General features: G+C 40.4%; 1 protein-coding gene across 1 annotated transcript; it reads left to right on the plus strand.

Annotated features, from left to right (window-relative positions):
- Positions 1 to 5,857: 5,857 nt before the first annotated feature.
- Positions 5,858 to 19,244, plus strand: LOC139162031 (solute carrier family 25 member 36-A-like). The gene is made up of 7 exons (XM_070741978.1): positions 5,858 to 6,224; positions 14,435 to 14,611; positions 14,743 to 14,820; positions 15,051 to 15,151; positions 15,375 to 15,441; positions 17,206 to 17,489; positions 17,775 to 19,244. Exons 1-7 carry the CDS (start codon positions 6,133 to 6,135, stop codon positions 17,969 to 17,971), a joined length of 996 nt encoding a protein of 331 aa, XP_070598079.1. The 5' UTR covers positions 5,858 to 6,132; the 3' UTR covers positions 17,972 to 19,244.
- Positions 19,245 to 21,857: the final 2,613 nt, after the last annotated feature.

Genomic DNA, 21,857 nt, shown 5'->3' on the forward strand with positions numbered 1-21,857 from the left:
CTTTTTCTTTTTTTAGAATCTTATTAAAGTTTATTATAATATAAAATACAATTTTTAAAAAGATGGTAAGGAAATAGAGAAAAGTGAAAGGAAAAGAGGCAAGGTTAAAACCCCCCCAATGTCTTTCCATTTTTTTCAGTGCAAGAGAATAAAAAATACAGCTGCAGTCACAACCTTTTGTTTTTCATATTTAGTATTAGCCATTTCTATGACACAATATAATAATCAAAATCTAAAATCATATTTCATATTTTTTTCTGTTAAAGCATAAAGTTTCATATTTTTTTCTGTTAAAGCATAAAGTTCAGGATTTTCCAAGTGGAAACAAGCTGGATATGATCTTTAAAGCAGTTAATTTAGCCTCTTCTGTTAACGCTATCCCATTTTTAAAATCCATTCTTCCATTTTGGGAATTGACATGTCTTTTCATTTTTGCGCAGATAGGATTCTCTCAGTGGTCAGTATATATAACAACAAACTTCCTTTTCCCCAAGTTTTTTAAATCTAATAATCCTAAAAGAAAAACTTCTGATTTCAATTTTATATTTAAATTTCTAATCCTTCTTTTCTTATATGTTTTCCAAGCCTATTTTCTTCTCTTCGCTATTTAACATGAGCACCAAGAGGAAATGGAAATATAAGTAGCCACAGAAATATTAGAGTAATAAAATTTACCATAGATTTGCTATATTAACCTTTCATCCACAGATTTGTGGGGCACAATGTCCAGATCATAGAAGAAATTCCAATGTAACCTAAAGCAGCAGCCCAGAGATCTCTGCAATATCTGTTTCTTGACATGGGTGACCTTGAGAAAGGCTTATACTAATAGAGATTCAGCTGTTCCTTTTACATTCATTTAATATAGTTGCACAATTAACTGCTGTCATACCCAATAGTACCTTACTTGCTCTTTGAACATACAGTAATTATTTTTCACTATAGAATGTTTGCTTCAAAATCTGAGGGCTTTGCCAAGTGAATATTAAATTTATAAAAAAATATTTTGTGCCATTGGATTAGGGTTCTATGATCACATACTGTATTGTTTTTGATAATAAAGAGTCTTTCTTCTGTACCTGATGTTCCAGGCATGCAGAAGAAAACAGACAGCACTGATTAGATTAGCAACTGAAATATTACTTCAACTGAAATGAAACAGCTGGACCCGTTCTCTTCCGTTTTACATCGCAGTCTTTTAAACACAAACACATGCTAAAATTACTGCATCAAAGGACTAGAGACATGTTTCAGCCTATCCATATTTTTAGTTACATTTTAACCTCAGGCAAAACCTCACCATTTTCAACCCTGGGAGTCTTGGCTTCTTCATTTGTTTTCCAAAAATGCATTTGAGGCAAACCTTTTCCATAAAAAACCCCCCTTAACCTATTCCAAAAAAGGTTTGAAACAAATTAACAACAGTGATTTTTTTTTATTTGTGCAATAAACCTTTTTTTCTCCTAGAAAGTTTATATCTTAGTTGATAATCTACTTTTCACGCCTTCCTGATTATTTTATTAAACATTGAACTATCCATGAACAAATTATGACTTGTGTTTCAAAACATAATTAATACTTCACAGCCATTATTGTGATTTAAAATAATCCTTAGTCCTTCAAATACATAATGGATCCTTTTGATTGAAAGAGTTGAGAAAATTTCATATTATCTTGTTGCAACGGACCTTATATGCTAAACTGCAATGTCACAAAACTTTAATATGATGTGGAAATATAAATTTTCACACTAAGAGCTTCAGTATCAAATGGTAAAATGACAGCTGCTTTTTGAATGCATTTGGGTCCTACAATATGTGTAGGACAGAATAGCATTCAAAATACAATATGTGCGGCACAATTACAATCATATTCCTTCTGATTTTCTATTTGCATCCCTTTTCTTCACATCTCAAGAATTGTATTATAATCATCAAAGCAAAAGTCTAACTTTCTCACATTTGTCGTGCTTTTTGAGAAAACAGTTTAAAACAGAGTTTTAACATGTCTGTCTGGTCTAAAGAAAGGCACCCAGCAAGTCACAATTTTATGTCCTTTTTATTTTAAGCATCAATTATTAAGTTTAGATTTGCTCAACATTTCAAGATTTTAAGAACATATACTGTACTGGTTCCAAAATAGTAACATCACATTTTGCTTAAGCAGTTTAGGTGCAAAATATGTTGCTATCATTTGAAACTGGCCAACTTCATTCCCTCCCCCCTTTGAATGCCTGCTAGAAGGAGCAGTTTCCTTATGGTAGGAATACAGAAGGGTGTGTGTGTTTTGTTGCAAGCCATCTTCATGGAGGAGACATTTGACCTAACTTATAGTATATCTCCTTCCTACTTCTTGCAATTTTGATTTTTCAAAAGCAGAGAGGAGGGACCAAAGAAGAGGAGAAAAAGTACTTCTTGTGAGTGGCTGCAGAGTAGCAGAGCTTTTAGTTCTTGCCAAGGAGTCCCTTCCAAACTCTCTGCATGGGGAGCTGCTTTCCAGGTCAAGTACAGTGATACCTTGTCTTACAAACTTAATTGGTTCCGGGAGGAGGTTCTTAAGGTGAAAAGTTTGTAAGACGAAACAATGTTTCCCATAGGAATCAATGGAAAAGCGATTAATGCGTGCAAGCCCAAAATTCACCCCTCTTGCCAGCCGAAGTGCCTGTTTTTGCACTGCTGAGATTCCCCTGAGGCTCCCCTCCAAGGGAAACCCCACCTCCGGACTTCTGTGTTTTTGCAATGCTGCAGGGGCATCCCAGCAGGAGAATCCCAGCATCACAAAAATGAGCGCTTTGCTGGCAATGGTGGGGTTTCCCAGCAAAGGGAGCATCAGTGAAATCGCAACATTGCAAAAATACCAAAGTCCTTGAAACCCCACCTCTGGACCTCTGTGTTTTTGTGCTGCTGCGATTTCACTAATGCTCCCCTCGCTGGGAAATCCCACCTCCGGACTTCCATTGCCAGTGAAGCACCCATTTTTGCTTTGCTGGATTCCCCTGCTGGGATTCCCCTGCAGCATCACAAAAACACAGAAGTCTGGAGGTGGGGTTTCCCATGGAGGGGAGCCTCAGGGGAATCCCAGCAGCACAAAAACGGGTGCTTCGCTGGCAACGGAAGTCCGGAGGCGGGGCATCCCAGTGGCATTGCGTTTGTAAGGTGAAAATAGTTTGTAAGAAGAGGCAAAAAAATCTTAAACCCCGAGTTTGTATCTCGAAAAGTTTGTATGACGAGGCGTTTGTAAGACGAGGTATCACTGTATATAGTTTTCCATGTGTGTGATACTGCTTATAAACTCAGCTCTAATCCAGAAAACCACCAGTCTCACCCTAAGCTCAGTTATTTAGGCCTAAAGTTAGCCCGCAAGTCTTGGGAAGGGAGACTCGGCCTCATTAACCAGTCTCTGCAGCCATTTTAAAGTTAATATTGTAAACTTTATTAAATGTGTATTTTTGTATTAAGCATTATCCTCTTTAGCAGCCAAATAATGAATGTAATAAAAATCAGCCTTTATGGTACAAACTCTGAATATAAAACTGATGCAGAGATAAATAGCAATTACTACTTTGAACTGCTAACATCACTTCAGCTAGGCAGCTCCCTATTTTGGGATGTATTTTATTTATTTTATTTTCAAAACATGTACAAGATAATAGGTATGGTATAAACATAAACAAAAGCAAGTAGGTATAGATAAATTTGGACAATAGGACAGTAGGACAGGAAAGGTAGGCACAATGGTGCACTATGCACATCCATTACAGACCTCTTAGGAATGGGGTGAGGTTGACTCTAGACAGTCTAATGTTAAAGTTTTGGGGGTTTGGGGAAGAAACCAGTCAGGTAGTGCATTCCATGCACTGATCACTCTGTTGCTCTAATCACATTTTCTGCAGTCAAGTTTCACTGAGTTTGAATCTATTTTGTGTGCATGTGTTGTTGAGGTTGAAGCTGAAGTATTCATTGACTGGTAGGACATTGTGGTAGATGATTTTATGAACTATATTTAGATCAGATACTTTGGAAATGCATCAGAGATGGTCTGTCTTTCACAAATAATTGAGTCAATTAAAGGTCATAACTTAAGACTTTCTAACTCCTTGTTTACAAATTTTGGGAGAACATGTTCATATTTTGCAGTGGACGCATGCATCAAACAATAAATGTTCAATAGCAAAACTATTACTATCCTCCCAAAATTGTACCTCAAACCCAATTGAAATCTTATACCTCTCCTTCCCTCCCAACCATAAAATTGACTTTATATTAAAACTGCAATGTAGTTTATAATATATATTATTGTATAATAATATAATAAGTATATTACAGTATATAAACTATAATATAAAACACTGTTATTAAAAACTCCTGACTTCTCTCCAAAACAAATAAAACCCCCATACTATCCCTCAAACCATTAAATATATTACATTAAATATATATAAATATCCTGATACTTTGGTTCTCTCCGTTTGTCACTTTTACGTCAAACAGGTAAGAAAGAGATCAGTCCTGTTAAAATCCCTTCTTGCACTACCGGTACATTCGAGCTCAGCGGCATTAAAAAAAACAGATCCCAACAGCTTCAGTCCAGCCGCCGTAAAGCAGTTTGAGCCAGACGTTATGTTGCAATCAAGAGGCGGAGCTGCGGCCTCTGGACGACAGCTGCCAATCACAACTACGTACAAAAGAGCCAGCATCAAATCGGATCATACCATTTAACCGGGGTAGGGGGGCTTGGGTGAAAGGGAGACGGGCCACCTCGACCTACCCCTTCCTATGACCTACCCCTCCTAATCCTTAGCAGCAGTCTTGCTGTAGCAGAGGGGCTGTAAGAAAAAAAAACTCTTACAGGAGTTTTTTTTAATAGGAGCTTTTTTTTTGGTTCGATATTCATGCTGCTTCGTCTTGCTGGGAAATCCTTGTGGGAACCAGCTTTGGAAAATGGATGTGGTACAGAATGCACCACGAGAATGCTAATGTATATTGCACCCCAAAATACCTTGCATTTTGCTACGCCATACGAAATAAATAAACGATTTAATAGCTTTTTTTATCGCTTTATTTGCCTCGAAAACATCAGGGGGGGGGGAAAGCAATTCTGCTTCTTGGTGGCATTCCAAGTAGGCCTGAATTCCGCCCCTCCCTCCCGTGCCTTCACCGTTACTGTGGCCAGTGTTCCCTCTAATTTTTTTTTTGGGGGGGGGAAAGTATAGTGTCTGAGCGGCAGTCCCTTCGGGACTGGGCGGCACTCTTTCCCTCTCACTCTTTCCCTCTCGGCTTCTGGGCAGGTTTGAAAAACTCTGAGTTGATGATGATTTTTAAGTGAGCCATTGCTCACTGCTCAGCTTAGAGGGAACTATGACTGTGGCTAGTGGCACCCTGAGAGAATGCCACAAAAAAGAGTGAGGGTCTATTTATTCCCCAAAGCACCAGAGGGCAGGATAAGAATGGACGGAAACTAATCAAGAAAAAGCAACCTAGAATTAAACTTCCTGACAATGAGGACAATTAACCAGTAAAACGATTTGCCTTTGAGAAGTCGTGGGCGCTTCATCACTGGAAGTTAGTTAGTTAATATACCGCCCAACTCCCTAAGGACTCTTTAAGAAGAAACTGGACAAGCCATTTGTCTGAAATGGTGTAGGCCGCTAGGGTAGGCAAAGTTGGCTCTTCTATGACTTGTGGACTTCAACTCCCAGAATTCCTGAGTCAGTCGTGCTAGCTCAGGAATTCTGGGAGTTGAAGTCCACATGCCATAGAACTTTGCCTACCCATGCAGGCCTGGAAGACCTCCAAGATCCCTCCCGGCCCTATCCTGATTGCAATACTGTACAGAAGAAAGCTGCCCCAGAGGAAGCGGAGCCAAGCGGTGGAAAGCTCGCCGAGAGCTTTGATTTGCTCAGAGAAGGAGGCGCCGGTCCTACGTCACCCGGGACAAGGCGGGCCTTTGTGACACTCCCTCGGTCCGCCCTGCTGGCCAAGGCGCGAGAAAGCCTCTGCGTTACCGGCAGTATCGGACGGAGGCTCCCGTAAGCTGCAAGTAGCCCCACTCCAAAGGAGCCGGGCCTTGTGAAGCGCAGGGGAAAAAGAAGAAGCCTGCACTGGAATCCAGGCTTGACCAGCCGTTGGCGGAATGAACCTTCGGCGAGAGCCCAGCCGGACCCATTGGCGCGAGCCCAGGAGGATGGCCCGCCACAGCACGGCCCTGCACCTCGTGGCCGGCGGGTGAGTAAAGCTTGGTGGCGTCTTGTGCACGACCCGTCGGCAGGGATCCTGCGCGTGGGGGCTCCCGAAGCGCCACCTCCTTGGCCCAGCGGCATTGCCTTGCAGCGAAGCCTCAGAACGGCCGGGCTGCAAAGAGCAGCGTCTTGGGGCAAGGCCAAAGCACGTGCTTGCCGGCTAGGTGACCCCTCGCAGTCTTGGGCATCTCTTTAATCAGCATGGTGGGGGTTCTGACCACCACGGTTAAATATCGTTTAAAAATCGGCTGGGCTGTGTTGTCGTTGGTGAACCGGTGACATATATTTTAGTAAGGGCGGGAAAGTTGCACTAACTGTCGCTTAGAGCAGTGTTTCCCAACCATGGCAACTTGAAGAGATCTGGACTTCAACTCCCAGAATTACCCAGCCAGCATTCGCTGGCTGGGTAATCCTGGGAGTTGAAATCCAGATCTCTTCAAGTTGCCAAGGTTGGGAAACACTGGCTTAGAGGTGTCTTTTTCTTGGACAGTGTGCAAGTAGGCTCAAGATTTTCTTTTTGTTTTCCAAAAGTTTTTATTATTTTTTCCTCTGCATTCAACATACAACTTCATATACCTTCAATACATCCTAATATGCATACATCATTAATTCAAATATGATCAATTAAACTAAATTAAGGTAAACTGCTCTAAACTCAACTGTAGGAAATACGACTTTAGTAACTGAGTAGTTGATGCATGGAACTCACTCTGTAGTATCATCACCTAACCCCAAAACTTTACCCTTAGTCTATCCACCGTTGACCTCTCCTGATTTCTTTTTTTAATTATATTTTTTAATTTTTTATACATATAAGACATTACAGTGACAAAATAAACAAAACATGAAAAAACATATAACAAACATTTGGGAAATTAGTTTCCCAACTCATTTCGTGTTTTCAGTCGGATAATTTTTCGTCATTTTTTGTTTATGGTTATATTAATCTCCTGATTTCTAAGAGGTCAGTAAAGGGTGTACATAAGTGCACCAGAGTAGCTTCCGTCCCCTGTCCTAATGTTTCTCTTTTACTAGTATGTATATAAATATTACATCTTTGTATACCACCAATATATATTTGACAAAACAAACAAAAATATAAAAATAAAATTAGATCACATTCCAGGTTAGCTTTATATCCTCTTCTCTCCATTTCCCTTCTAACTCAGGTGGCTATTCCACCTTTACTATCTACTTTCTTACTCCTTCTCCCTCCTTCTACAACCAGTTGCTTTCTTATCTGCATTGCAGCTCAGCTTTCCTTGTAACTGAATTAGGGATTTGTTGCACACCAGCTTCTCTGTTGGTGAGAGTTAAAATGAGCTGACAGCAACTCTGAAAGGCATTTCAGATATTTTGTTCTCCCCTACTCAAGTGGCAGAGTCGGAATGAATACTACTGGTAGGAAATCTTCTATAAGTTTTTATTTTATTTTATTTTTAGCCAGAGGTATCCTTTTTTCATCCAGCACTCCGCGTTTGGAGAAAGAGTCCCAGATACTCTGTGGGCAGCTTTTCAAGTATCCACTCCTTCACCACCACTGCTGAAATTAATAAAAGATCATTTATTTTGCCCAACTTGGAGAAGGTTTAAAACTACAACAATGATGTGGGTGTGATTACGATCTAGACTGGGGTCTCTAACCTTGGCAACTTTGAAACTTGTGTGCAAAGCTGGCTGAGGAACTCTGGGAATTGAAGTTCACAAGTCTCAAAGTTGCCAAAGTTGGAGACCCCTGGTCTAGATGAGACTGGCTATGAAGTCAGTGTACACTTCCGCTGTGCCTTCCTGTGCTTCCCTCATTAACCCATTCTTTGCCAATGGACTTAGCTTCCTTGAAAGCAGTCATTTGTAGCTCTGGCTGTTCTTAAGAACTGTTGTGTTTTTATTTAGATATTTAAAAATGCTGGGAATTGCCCTGAACCTCAAGAAAAGCTCAACTAGAGCATATGAATGCTGCAACGTGCTAATGTCTTCCAAGGCACAGGGGGACCAGGCATAAAAGTACCAGATGCAGAAACCGGAAGGAAGGATGGGTATCAGGTCAATGCAACTGGCTGGAGGAGAAAGCTTTGAATTATTTCCTTTTGTTTTGCAGCATTGCTTTGGGGGGGGGGGGGGTGCTCCAACCTTGGCAACTTTAAGACTTGTGGACTTCACAAGTCTCGAAGTCATCATGGTTGGAGACCCCTGGCTTAGAGTAATAAACAGTGAAAAGTATAGTAAGTTGTAAATGCAGTAAAAATGCCGAAAAATAAGAATAGATGCATATTTGGAGAAATGTTAAAAATTAAATATAAGGTAGTTTGTGGATGGAGAGACTATCAGACATGTTTAATATACGTGTGGAAGTTGCATCTGTGCCTGAATATTAGAAAAATGCCATTATTGTACTGAGACTAATGTTTTTCAACTTAAGCAACTTTAAGTTTGTGGAATCTATTCCCTGAATTCTGGGAATTGAAGCCCCCACATGGCTTAATAGAGGGAATATTAATTGCCATTTTAGGAAACATGAGTTCCCAGTATCACTGCTGGAAAGTTTGTAGCAGTGAATCATGCTGTTCCAGTTTTCAAGCCACTGTCCCAATCTGCTCTTCTGACCCACCATATTCCTCAGAGGTTGGCAATTTTCCCAAGGGACCACATGAGAAACAGGGACTGTTATGAAGGGCTGCAACCACTGATGTTCCACTGGCCCCTCCCAACAACGATACCTCCCTCCTGCTTCTGCCACCCACCTTCACAGGCCAAATGTAGGCCATGGTCTGCCCAGGTCTAACATTTATGCTATTTTGGGGACAAAATCCCATGAGGACTGAAAAGATTTGATCCCCAAAGATAAGTTACCAAGTGTTATCAGTGAAAACCAAACATAAACGGAGGGAACTCCTTGACATTTGAGCAGAAGAAAGAGGAGATATGGATAGGAAGAATCCAAATAACAGTATTTCAGAATTTTTCAGCAAAGAATCTTCTAAATACAAATATTTTTCTGCTATAAAAATTACACTTTCTAGAACCATAGAAACTGTTACCATGGTGCCTATACTCATGCATTACAGTTTCTATTCCCTTTCCAATGAAAATACAGTGTTCCCTCGATTTTCGCGGGTTCGAACTTCGCAAATAGCCTATACCACGGTTTTTCAAAAAATATTAATTAAAAAATACTTCGCGGTTTTTCCCCTATATCACGGTTTTTCCCACCCAATGACATCATATGTCATCACCAAACTAATAATTTTTGCAAATAAATAACAAAAAAGTAATTATTGTTAATAAATAATTATGTTCATAAATATCAGGATCACTAAATGTTTTATTCAATGGTGAGTACCAGTAATAATGGTGAGTAAATGGTTGTTAAGAGAATGGGAAATGGTAATTTAGGGGTTTAAAGTGTTAAGGGATGGCTTGTGATACTGTCCATAACCAAAAATAGTGTATTTACTTCCGCATCTCTACTTCACGGAAATTCGACTTTCGCGGGCGGTCTCGGAACGCATCCCCCGCGGAAATCGAGGGAACACTGTAATATTGACCTGCATGACTGGTTTCCTAGTCTGATCTATCTTGAAAAGCTGACATTGTTGTTGCCTTACAATTAGAACAGAATAGAATTCTTTATTGGCCAAGCATGATTGGATACCAAAGGAAGGTGCATATGTTCTCAGTGTACATAAAAAGACAAAATACATTCGTTAGGAATCACAAGGTAGAACACTTAATGATATAGGGTACAAATAAGTGATCAACTCATACTAGGAAACAATCAATATAAATTGTAAAGATACAAGTAAGAAAGTTACAGTCACACAGTCATTAGAGTTCCTTTTACACCAAACCATTACTTGTATTCCAGTTCTATAGCCCCATTTACAGTACTTTACATTCGGGCTGCACAAATCCTGACGATAACTGCTAGATGATATCCAAGAGACATAGAAAACCCACAGTCTTTGCAGTCATTTAGGTGAAAGGCGAATGATCTTTGGCAAAATATTGGGGAAATTGGATGGAACTTTTCATAGCCCAGCACATGTTTTACGTGGCAATTAATGTAATGGCAGCTTTTCCTGTAGCTGATGACATTGGGCAGGGCTTGAACTACCATCAATTTCCTTTGTGTTGTGCAATTCAGATAGTCCTTGACTTACGACCACAATTGGGATAGGAATTTCTGTCACTAAGTGAGGTGGTTCAGTGAGCAACATCTAATTTTGAAATTTTTTTGTTGTCATTAAAAAAAACCCTGTGGTCATTAAGCAAATCCAGTCCTGCCCACCTCCCATTGACTTTGCCAGAATGGAAAGGTTGCAAGTAGTGATTATGTGACCACAGGACCATGCAACCAGTGTAAACATATGTTGGTTACCAAGTGCCTCAATGCTGCAATGGTCATAAGTGCAAGGATCTATTATAAATCACTTTTTTGAGCACTATTGTAACTTTAAACAGTCGCTGAACAAATTATTGCCAGTCGGCAACTGCCCATAGAGCTCTACCATGAATGCATATTAAAAGCATATTGTAGGGGAAGAATGGTTATGCTGAAACAATTTCCTATTCTGGAGAGGGAAGCATGGGAAAGTGATTGTGTGGACAAGTCTATTTCTCCACTAGCAGTGGATTATACTTTTATTGGAAAGCTGCCCTGGTATCTTGCTATTCTCTGTGCTTTGCACTGGCTGGTATCTGAAAAAAAACATTTCAGTACTGCATGGTTGATTATAATTTCTCAATTTAACTTCCCATTATACTGAGGAAAAGAACAAAGAACGCTGTGAAACTTTATAGACTAATAAAGGTATTAAGCTGCTGCAGAATTCCTTTCCTGGAAGTATTTAATTAGATGCTGTTGTAGATTCTGTAGTAGCAGATTTCTGCTCTAGACAAGGTGGGACTAGATGAACTTTAAGGTCTCTTCCTTACTTTATATGATGGTTTACTTGATGGGTTTGATGTAGTAACTTAATATACAATAGCTGCTCCTCTAGGTAGGACCTGGCACTGAATTGTTCTTGTGCTGCTATCCTGGTCAAGATTAATTTATGTGCCTGTGACCAATTTACATTACAGGTAGTCCTCAACTTATGACCACAGTTGAGCCTAAAATTTCTGTTGCTAAGTGAGACATTTTGCCCCATTGTACGACCTTGTTTGCCACATTAGTTAAGTGAATCACTGCAGCTGTTAAATTAGTAACCCAGTTGTTAAGTGAATCTGGCTTCCCCATTGGCTGCTAGTTAGAAGGTCTGCAAAAGATGATCACATGACCGCAGAGGACGGCAATTGTTATAAGTAGGAGTCAGTTGCCAAGTGCCTGAATTTTGATCATGTAACCATGGTGATGCTATAACTCTCATAAAAATGAGAAATGGTCGTTATTTTCAGTGCTGTTGTAACTTTAAATGTTCACTAAATGAATTGTTGCAAGTCGTCGACTACCTGTATTACAAATTTTAAAGAGATTTTCCCAAGGATTATTATTTTTTCTCTTCATTCTCCATCCTTCCACATGATCTCAAGTTGATTTTTCTGTTATCTGGCTTAGAGCTAGTTTTTGGACTTGACGTAATTTCTGTCCAAACTGCGGCCTTGTGCAATATTCATTGTTGATGATTCTGGAAGTCAGCCCACAGGGGGGTGTTTTGTCTTACGGTGCTATATTAAAAAGAAAAGGCACCATTTCTGGCTTCCTACATTACCTAAAACACAGATTAGGATTTTGTTCTACCGAAAATAATGTGTTGAGTTACATTTTTCACATGTTGCTAGTTGTGTAAGTAGGTAGGTAGGTAGGTAAGATAGATAGATAGATAGATAGATAGATAGATAGATAGATAGATAGATAGATAGATAGATAGATACAATATCAAACTTGTGAATTGAATCCTCATTAAAATCTTTGGATCAAAGCAAGACCTTTGGGGTCTCTTTAGATTCCATACTTATGAAATGGTAAGAGATCATAATCGGTCCTGAGGAATTATGCCACTATTGAGCCTTTCGCCCTAAACCCCTTTGTTTTCCTTCTTTCATTCTGCCTATGGAAATGCATGTTCTCTGATGATACATTAGAAAAAGAATATAACTAATTTGCCATTTGATGACTACAGGTTTTCCTTTCTCTTTTTATGAAGGACCTGCTTTCTCTCTTGCCTTTTGCCTCTTCCAGTGAGATTTTCTGTCCCCTTCTTGGATATTATACCCTCATCTCACCTACATCCATTCTGTCCCTTTTGAAAAGGCTTTGCTTAGATTCCATATCCTTCAGTCCAATAGCCTATTTTTCCTCTTTGACCACATCGGTGTTGTTACTTTTGGTTCCATGATTAGCCACTCATTGCTTGCTCACTAAAGGAATGGTGAGAAAATGTGTGGACCAGATTTTATTCCATGCAACTACTGTATTTTTCAGAGTATAAGATGCACCTTAGTTTGGGGGGGAGATAGGGGGGGAATCTGGCTAGCGTCTTTAGTCTGTACAACTTCAGCACATTATTTTATCCCCTGGTTAAGGCTGAAAAATATTTTCTTGGAGGAGTAGGAATGAAAAAATCCTGCAAGCCAGGAAAATCATTAGCACCTCATTAGGGCTGAAAAAAAACTTTTTCCAGAGGAACTAACAATGAAAACAAGCCCTTAGCACCTCATTAGGGCATGGGGGAAAGCTACATTCCAAGTATTAAGAGGCACCCAAATTTTCAAATTTTAAGGCGGAAAAGGGTGCATCTTATACTCTGAAAAATATGGTACATTTTCTTGCCATTTCCTTTTCTCTCTGGAGCCAGCTTGCAGAGGCCAGCTTAATGGACCCTGCTCCTATAACTGCTATTCCTTCTTCTTGCCATTCTTCTGCTAGTAAGGGGGGCAGATGACCACAGAGGGAAAGAGAGTTTCAGCAAGAGTCCCCACATTGCCAGAGATTTTGGAATTAGCAAGTTTCGCCTTAGAGTGTTAAGGAAATATCCAGCAATTATAGAAGCCCAAATTATAGTGAAATAGAAAAAGTGTTGTACAAATAGGCACCAAAAAGTAATTTCTAAACCTGATTTTTTAAAAAATAGAAATAAACGCAAGCAGATGAATGTAAACTTATCCAATTGCTAGTCAGTAAAGCTTTTTCTTAGTAAATCACAAGATGAAGTTGAGTGTTAATGATTAAGAAGCTGGACTAAAAACCACAAGATTGTGAGTTCTAGTTATACTTTGGGCATGAAGCATAGTTGGGTGATTTTGAGCCATTCTCTTGTTTACTCGAATCTATATCACAGAGTTGTTATTGCTGTGCAAAAATTAAGAGGAAAAAGCATTCTGTATACCATATTGAATTGCGTAAGATAAAGTTTGGGATATACATATTTATACACATGTAAGATAGCAAAAACTGCATTATTGCCTGAACATAGTCAATTCCATAGTACATACGGCCAAAGATTGAACAAAAAGATTATTTATTGGACTACTACTGATTATTTGCTGGGGTAAACAACAGTTGCCAAAGTGCACAGTAGCAGAAATCCTGCAAGCTGTGGCAAGACATACAAGCAGCAAAATAAAGCTTGTTGAGCAATTTCCAGAAGCAAAGTTCATGAGTTTGGGTCTCCCTCCCCCCCTTTGGCATCTGTTTGGAACCATGGAGCCAAGACGTCAGCGTGTTAATCAACTGCAAATCTGGAAGCTGACGCATATTAATATGACAGAGCAGTCCACGGAGAAAATAAAAAAGATAGGAGATGAAAATGGTGAAAGCGGCTAAGTCGGTCCTGTTGGACATGATCACACGTATTCCTACTTTCCCCAATCAGTTTTCTTTTGATTGTCATTCTTGACTGAAATGTCTGAATGGACTGATTTCTTCAAAGAACAAGATGCTTTAAATATAGATGCATTAACTGAGCTTGCAATCCGAATAAAATGAGAGATTCTTGATGCTTTTTCTTACCTTTATGTCAAATTATATTTGCTAACAGAAGCTTATTGTTCTTTCGGGTAATATACCAAACAACAAATGACTAAATTTTCTACTGGACATAACAGATAGCACATATATTTTTGCCCCTCGATCAAATTCCCAGTCCATTTTGACAATTTGGGGTGGTGGGCAATACAGTATTATGCTAAAGCCTGACTCTCACCCTTGGTTGGTGAAACCTGTTGATTATGCATGTCCTTTCTGTACTCCCACAGATTGGGTGGAACGGCAGGAGCCATTTTGACTTGCCCATTGGAAGTGGTGAAGACCCGCCTGCAGTCCTCCACCTTGGCCCCGAGACCTGTTTGCCTACCTGCAGTACAGTTGCAAGGAGTGAATGGGACATTTGTCCGCCCAGGGCTCCCCAGGATTGGCTTCCTTGAGCTACTAAGGTGAACAATGTGGGAGGACAGATCTGTGTTGCGTGGGAAGCCTTGCTGATGTTTTCAGAAATTTCCAGCTTTCCTCAAACCTTGGAAGACAGGACAGAAAGTAATGTGATTTTTTACTTCTTTCTAAACAGAATCATGCTAGAGAAGGAAGGTGTACGCTCCCTGTTTCGAGGCCTGGGACCTAATCTTATTGGGGTTGCTCCTTCCAGGTAAGGTGGCTGGATGGAACAGGTGGTTATCTCTACTGATCCAAGCATAACTTTACAGAGCTTCTCATTGTAAGCGCCTGTGTATCATTAGAGAGTTCAAGTCCTTTTGATGCATGGTATCAGTGGACTTTCAAAAAGCCCATAGCCATTGTATATTTTTTTCTTGGTTTATCATCCAAATTCAACCTTGCTTGTTTTTTTGAGATGCAATTTCCCCTTTCTACTTACAGGGCCATTTATTTTGCTGCATATTCGGGAGCTAAGGAGAGACTCAACACAGTGTTTATGCCCGAGTCCAAGAAAGTCCACATGATTTCAGCAGCATGTGCAGGTAAATTAATATCCCATGCATACAAATAAGAGTTGCCCCTAATCATTAAATGCCTTAAGCTTAGTGAATGATCCATATATATATTATATACTTTAGTACACATCAGCCTTTCTTGACCTTTTTACCTGGGAGGACCCTTTGAAACAATGTTCAGGTCTGAAGGAATTTTATAATCAATATTTTATGCTGATCCCTTTGACTTTTCTTCATCCGCTTCCTGCAGGCATCACATCCGCCACTTTGACCAATCCTATCTGGTTAGTGAAGACTAGGATGCAATTGGAGCGCAGGTAAGGGCAGTGGGAAATACACCTGTCCAGGATCCTATTTGAGTCATGTGCATTGCCTGGAACATTTCCACGCAACATAGAAAACCAGCTTTTAAAACAGGGGTCCCCAAACTTAGCAACTTTAAGACTTGTGGACTTCAACTCCCAGAATTCTCCACCCAGCATAACTAGCTGGAGAATTCCTGGAGTTGAAGTCCACAAGTCTTAAATTTGCCAAGTTTTTGAAGACTTCTGTTTTTAAACCACTAACTGCAAATACAGAATTTAAAAAATTAGACTATCCTGCAAAAGTTAATTTATTTCAGTAATGCAACTTAAAAGGTGAAACATAATATATGAGAGAGACTCATTACATGCAAGGCAAGATAGTTGAAGGAGAGAAGGAGTAAGAAGGGAGAGGGAAAAGATTGAGATGGAGGGGAGTGTAAATAAATGAAGAACAACAGACTGATTGAACAGTAATATAAGATAAGTGCAAAATAGGATATTGGTTTAAGAATGATTGATAAAATGTATAATTGTGTATATTATTGATATATTTTAAGGCAGTAATGGCAAACCTATGGCACAGGTGCCACAAGTGGCATGCAGAGCCATATCTGCTGGCACATGAGCTGTTGCCCTAGTTCAGCTCCAATGTGGATGTTTGTGCTGGCTAGCTGATTTTTGGCTCACACAAAGGCTCAGTGAGAGAGCCTCTGGGGGGTTGGGGAGGTGTTTTTATCCTCACCAGACTCCAGGGAAATCTTTGCAGTCTAGGGAGGATAAAACGTGAGCCTACTGGGCCCACCAGAAGTTAGGAAAGAGTCCATTTCCAGCCTCCAGAGAGCTTCCTGTGGGCGTGGGGAGCTGTTTTCGCCCTCCCCAGGCATTGAATTATGGGTGTGGGCATGATGCATGATAGTGTGCGCCCACACTCTTTCGGCACTCGAGGGAAAAAAGCTTTGCCATCACTGTTCTAAGGTATATGCATTGAGCTGCATCAAAAAAGGAAGCTGTGATGCTCCTTCAATATACTAGGGTGATTTGACAAAAAATCACACATAACCCTTCTCTGGTACAAGCTGATACAGGAGATGAGCCTGTAGCCTAAAGGCTAAGGTCACTGCTTTACAAGGCAGAGCCCCAGGTCCAAATCCCAGTAAGGGTGTGGCTACTGGATGAAGGCAAATAAACCCAAAATAGATCTACAGTAGTCTGTCTTACTTTTCATTATCAGCAAAAAATATGTTACACACACATATATATAACATATTTTTGCTGACAAATACATACACACACACAAATACACACAAATGAAAATTGTGGAATTTTTTTTTAAAAAAATCTTTTTAAAAAAGGTGCTGGCCTAGAAGCCAGAAGACTGTGGGTTCAAGTTCTACCTTAGCCATGAAAGCCAGCTAGGTGACTATGGGCCAGTCTCACTCTCTCGACCCAACACACATCACAGGGTTGTTTTGGAGAAGACAGGAGGAGTAAGGAGTATGATGTATATTCACAGCCTTGAGTTATTCATAAAAATAATTCAGTTAGGATAGAAATTTTAAGTAAATAAAGAAAATCCTCCGAAACAGGTTATTTTTAAAAATAATTTCTGCGGAGAGGGGCGGCATACAAATCTAATAAATTATTATTAAATTATTATTGATTTGTCTGATTTAAACAGGTTGCAGAATGTGGGTGTTTGAACTCAAGTGTTAGCTGCAGTATTAGATATCCAGCATAGCCAGTGACATTGACAAAATCTTCTCTTCCTTCTTTCAGGGGCAGAAACGAGAGGTGCACCAGTGGCCTTCAATGTGCCATGCGTGTGTACTACAGAGAAGGCCTGCGTGGCTTTTACCGCGGGGTGACCGCCTCCTACGCTGGTGTCACTGAAACAGTGATCCATTTCGTGCTTTACGAGGCCTTGAAGCAGCGACTCAGGGAGCATCAGCTGCTCTTGACTCCATCGGTTGTCTTATGGCCCAGCGGCCAAGACTTCTTCGGGCTGATGGCAGCAGCGGCTGTCTCCAAAACATGCGCTTCGTGCATTGCCTATCCACATGGTGAGTTGCTGTCCTTTAAACCCATCTGACCATAATAAGAGATTTATTTATTTATAATTTTATTAAATTGTTTATTTATAATTTTATTAAATTATTTATAATTTTATTTAGTTATTTATTTATAATTTTATTTAGTTATTTATAATTTTATTTAGTTATTTATTTATAATTTTATTTAGTTATTTATTTATAATTTTATTTAGTTATTTATTGGATATATTGGGTTTATAAGGATTGGCTTCCTGCCATCCCAATGCTCATTTTCTTTTTATTTATCTCCCACAGAGGTTGTTCGAACACGGCTACGCGAGGAGGGATATCGATATCGCTCTTTTGTGCAAACCCTCCAGCTTGTGGCCAGAGAAGAAGGCCCCTTGGCTCTTTATCGCGGACTTTCAGCTCATCTTCTTCGTCAGATCCCCAATGCTGCAATTGTTATGGTCACCTATGAGCTGGTTATTCACCTGGCTACCAAACTGTGATGCCTTTCTATCCTCGCCAGGTGGCTTAAGCTGTTAAAGGCTTTGAAGGGCATGGTGGCTTAATGGGTACATTTACCCATTCCATTACAGCACCTAAACCCTGTAAGAAAAGCCTAAAAAGTTACGAGCCTTCTGTAATAGGTGGTTTCGAAGGCTTGGTAAGTGAAAGACATGTTCATCTGCTCTTGGCCTTTATCAGACATTTAAAGGCACGGACAAAAGAGCACATACAGATCACAAACCGGGACAGGTGTGTGGAATTTACTACGCAGATACGTTTCAAAGAAAAGAGCTCTGGTGTATACTTCCAAGATCTCACAGGCTGGATGATCAATAGGCCCATCGTGCAGTTTAGTGCACTGAAAGTGTCATGCTGTACTCTTCACAGGGCTGGAACTAATCTGTTCCACTGAGTGGGGAAATAGTTCTTAAGGAAAACAGTGCAAAGAAGACTGGACATCTTATTGGAAAGAGATTAGTCATTCGGATCTCAAAATTGAGCTCTCCCATCGGTGTCTGCCAATGATAAGACGTTTACAGATAAAGCAATGTTTTTGTTTTGAGCCTACCAGAATAGCCAGTTGCTTATTCTCTAGGCAGGAGTTGCCAACTCCTAGGCCCATTCAGAACCGGGCTGTGCAAAGCAGCAGGGTGAGTGCACGCATGTATGCACAAAGTGCCATTTTGCATCAGTGGTGGAAGTTCGCCCTCATGCACAAGGCAACATTTGCTTAGGTGGCGTGTGCAGGTGCCTGCCACTCATGCAAATGGTGCTTCATTCACTCACCCACCTACAGCTCAGAACCATCCCCTCCTCAGCTGCCAAGCTGCAAAGGTTGGGGGCCACTACTCTAAAGGTTGGTGGGGTACTTATACCCTCCCATTTCATGTTTCTCTCCATGTTCATAGGAAATGTGACATTAAGGACTGCAAAATAAGTTCCTTGAAATAATGCTGTTCATGGACTACCTTTGTGTTTATCTTCTCACAGGCTTTGTTTACATTTCTTGATTTGTAGATTTTAACCTCCATAACAGAAGGGATTTTTTTTTTATTAAAAAAAATCGAGTGGAGAAGAAATATGTGGGCAGCTATTCAGGATTCTCCATGTGGGAGAGTGTTAGTATAATGTCAGTGAGCAGAATATTCTGAAACTGGATTCTAGCACACCCTCCAGTTGAAAGCTTGTGTTTGTGTTTCTGTCTGTCTGAGGTTTTTAAAAATGCAAAAAGAAAGTTACGAATAATGCTGCAGTTTTTAGAGTTTGTTCAAACGCACTGTGACATATTTTAAGAAAGGAAACCAGGCTTTAAGATAGATTGATTGGGGTTTTTATCCCACCACAATTTTGCAACTTTTAGTATTTATCATACATTAATATAAAAGAGAAATAGAAGGGAGTGACCTGCCTTTTAACTATTTCAGGGGGCATCCATTAAAGGAAGCTCTGGCCTAGGAATTTCCACTTGTGAAAAATTGAAAAGAATCCCATGGATTTCTCATCTCAACTCTCATACATTTAGAAAAAGCTCTTTAGCTCGAGTCTTTGAGGGTCCCCCTGAAACTTTTGATTGTCCTTCCTGTAGGAACTTTTCATTCCTAATAGGTGCTAAGGTGGAACGGTGACGTGTGCTCGCTCCCGTGGCTCTGAGTGCTAGCAGAGTCCAGCACAATTCTGCTACTGCACCTGGACAGGGAATGAAATTACATGCGGACACCGCAAGGCCTGTGGCGCCTCTGCATGTCCGCGCGCAAGTTCGCTCCCTGCCAGGTGCAGTAGCAGAATTGCGCTGGACTTTGCTATCACTCTGAGCCACGGGAGCGAGCACACGTCACCGTTCCACCTTAGCAGCCCACCTCTGATGCCACCCAATTCTGGAGCAACACACAGCAAGGCTTTTCAAACTCTATTTTCCATTGAATCCTTGGCTTCTGCAAGAAGTTGATGGAGTTTTCTAAGACTAAAAGCAAAGAGAAAAAAAGTTTACTTGAACATCACAAATTTTCTACAGTACCAAGACTTTTCTTCTAGATTAGGTTGTGAGTTTATATTTTGAGAGAGAGGGAGATACACACAGATACAAAGAACACAGAGATATACACACGGGTAATGTTCAGCCGGGCTCTCTGGTATGAGCCTCCCGAAAATTAAAAGGTAAAAAATTCAGACACACACTTGAAAATTCAAAAACAATGTTTTTTATCACAAAATTCAAAAGAAATAAAGCACCCTTTTTGTATGGCAAAGAGCACTATTCCCAAAACAAACTTGTAGGCTGTAAAAACACCTTAAGCAGTCCTTAAGTACTTAGCTAGCAGCTGTAAAGAAACGTCACAGCCCTCCTTCCACGAGTTGAAACACACGCTTTGCACTGCCTTGGTTTCCAAGTCTTGAAAAATCAACAAACAGAATCCTGAAACAGCAAGTCACGGTCCAAACCAGTACAATCAGATAATCTCCACACTGCGAGGCCAGCGTCCTGCCAATTTAACAGCAGCCCTAATTACTTGAACTCCACCCAACCACAGGTGGACTCAATTATCTCCTATAATACTTTTGAAGCTGTTCACTCCTATGCATAGCTCTACGCATGCGTGGGTCTATCATTATTCCCTCAACCAAATCTAAGGAAGATAAGGATGATTGACTTCTTCCTGGGCTGTCTTCCAAGCCCCCCTCCTCCATCTCACTGTCACTTCCTTCTGCAGAGGACAATTCACCGTCTGACTCTGTCGGCAGCAAAACAGGCCTATGACATGTTGATGTTTCCCCCGCACCCACCTCCTCAGTCCTTGGGGCAGGAGCTGGGCCAGAGCTAACCACAACAGCTGAATATGTAGTGCTGCCTGTCATGTAGGAGACTGGAGGTTCAAATACTGGGTGGTACCTGCCCTACTAGTAAGGGTTCTTGGGCAAAGACCCTCTAAAACCTCACCTAGTGCCAACCTCAAAATATGACTGACATGAACTAGAAGAGTCATGTTGGCTCAGACATTGCCTGGATTAACAAAGTCCATGTCAGATATTGAGGAACCGGGACAATCTGATAAGTGGGCTATTGGAGCAATCCATAATTTGATGGGAGAAGAGAACTTGGAACTGATGGAATGCTAGTACAACAGCAGGTATAATGAAAAGGATTAGTGATGGGCGAACCCAACAGTGTTCGGGTTCGGCAAGTTTGGACAAACTTCACACAAAGTTCGGCCGAACCCGAACGGTCTGTGGCACCAAAGCTCCGCTCCTGGAATCCCATCGTTTTTTATTTTAACAGATTATTTTTACATGAAAAGACCTCCCTTTGAAGGAGCTGGGGAATCCCACGAAGACATTCCGGGGGCAGAGCTTTGACGTCATGTATACCGGCAGATTGCTAAGGACGCCAAGGTGATCACTTCCTGGATTCAATATACTGTATATATTGGGCTTTTCCTAAAAGCACAGAGAGGAAAGAAAAACGAACTTAGTTTTCACTGTTCTGTAGGCCAGACAAAACGGAATTAAGGCTTTTTCTTTTCCTTAACATTTTTTTTCCTAACAATTTAAAATTCTTGTTTCTAGGGATCAGATACACTTATCAGTTACATTTACCCCCAGGACATACAAAGACTTACACATATACACGGAAAGACAAGAAAAACAAAAATAGAAAATGGAACTGTCAAGTTTACACACACTGGTTGTTCCCATCATAAATCTCAGTTAAATTAGGGAGGGCACAAAACTTAACAAACATCATGTAGTTGCCTGGAAGACAGGAAGAGAAACAACCAAACAACAACACCCCCCCCTCTATATTCCCCATTTAAGTACCTTCATTTAGCCAAATTGATTTTCCAGCTTCATCCCTGAGCAAAGGCGACTCTGCTACACCCTTTTTGGTTT

The sequence above is a fragment of the Erythrolamprus reginae genome, chromosome 2, assembly GCF_031021105.1.
Source record: "Erythrolamprus reginae isolate rEryReg1 chromosome 2, rEryReg1.hap1, whole genome shotgun sequence".
In the NCBI taxonomy this organism is placed as follows: Eukaryota; Metazoa; Chordata; class Lepidosauria; order Squamata; family Dipsadidae; genus Erythrolamprus; species Erythrolamprus reginae.

Excerpts from the sequence above, each read along its gene's own strand:
- LOC139162031 (XM_070741978.1), top strand. The coding sequence starts at position 6,133 with ATGAACCTTCGGCGAGAGCCCAGCCGGACCCATTGGCGCGAGCCCAGG. Across the intron at positions 14,612-14,742 it reads GGCTTCCTTGAGCTACTAAG|AATCATGCTAGAGAAGGAAG; the intron begins GTGAACAATGTG and ends CTTTCTAAACAG. Across the intron at positions 17,490-17,774 it reads GTGCATTGCCTATCCACATG|AGGTTGTTCGAACACGGCTA; the intron begins GTGAGTTGCTGT and ends TATCTCCCACAG.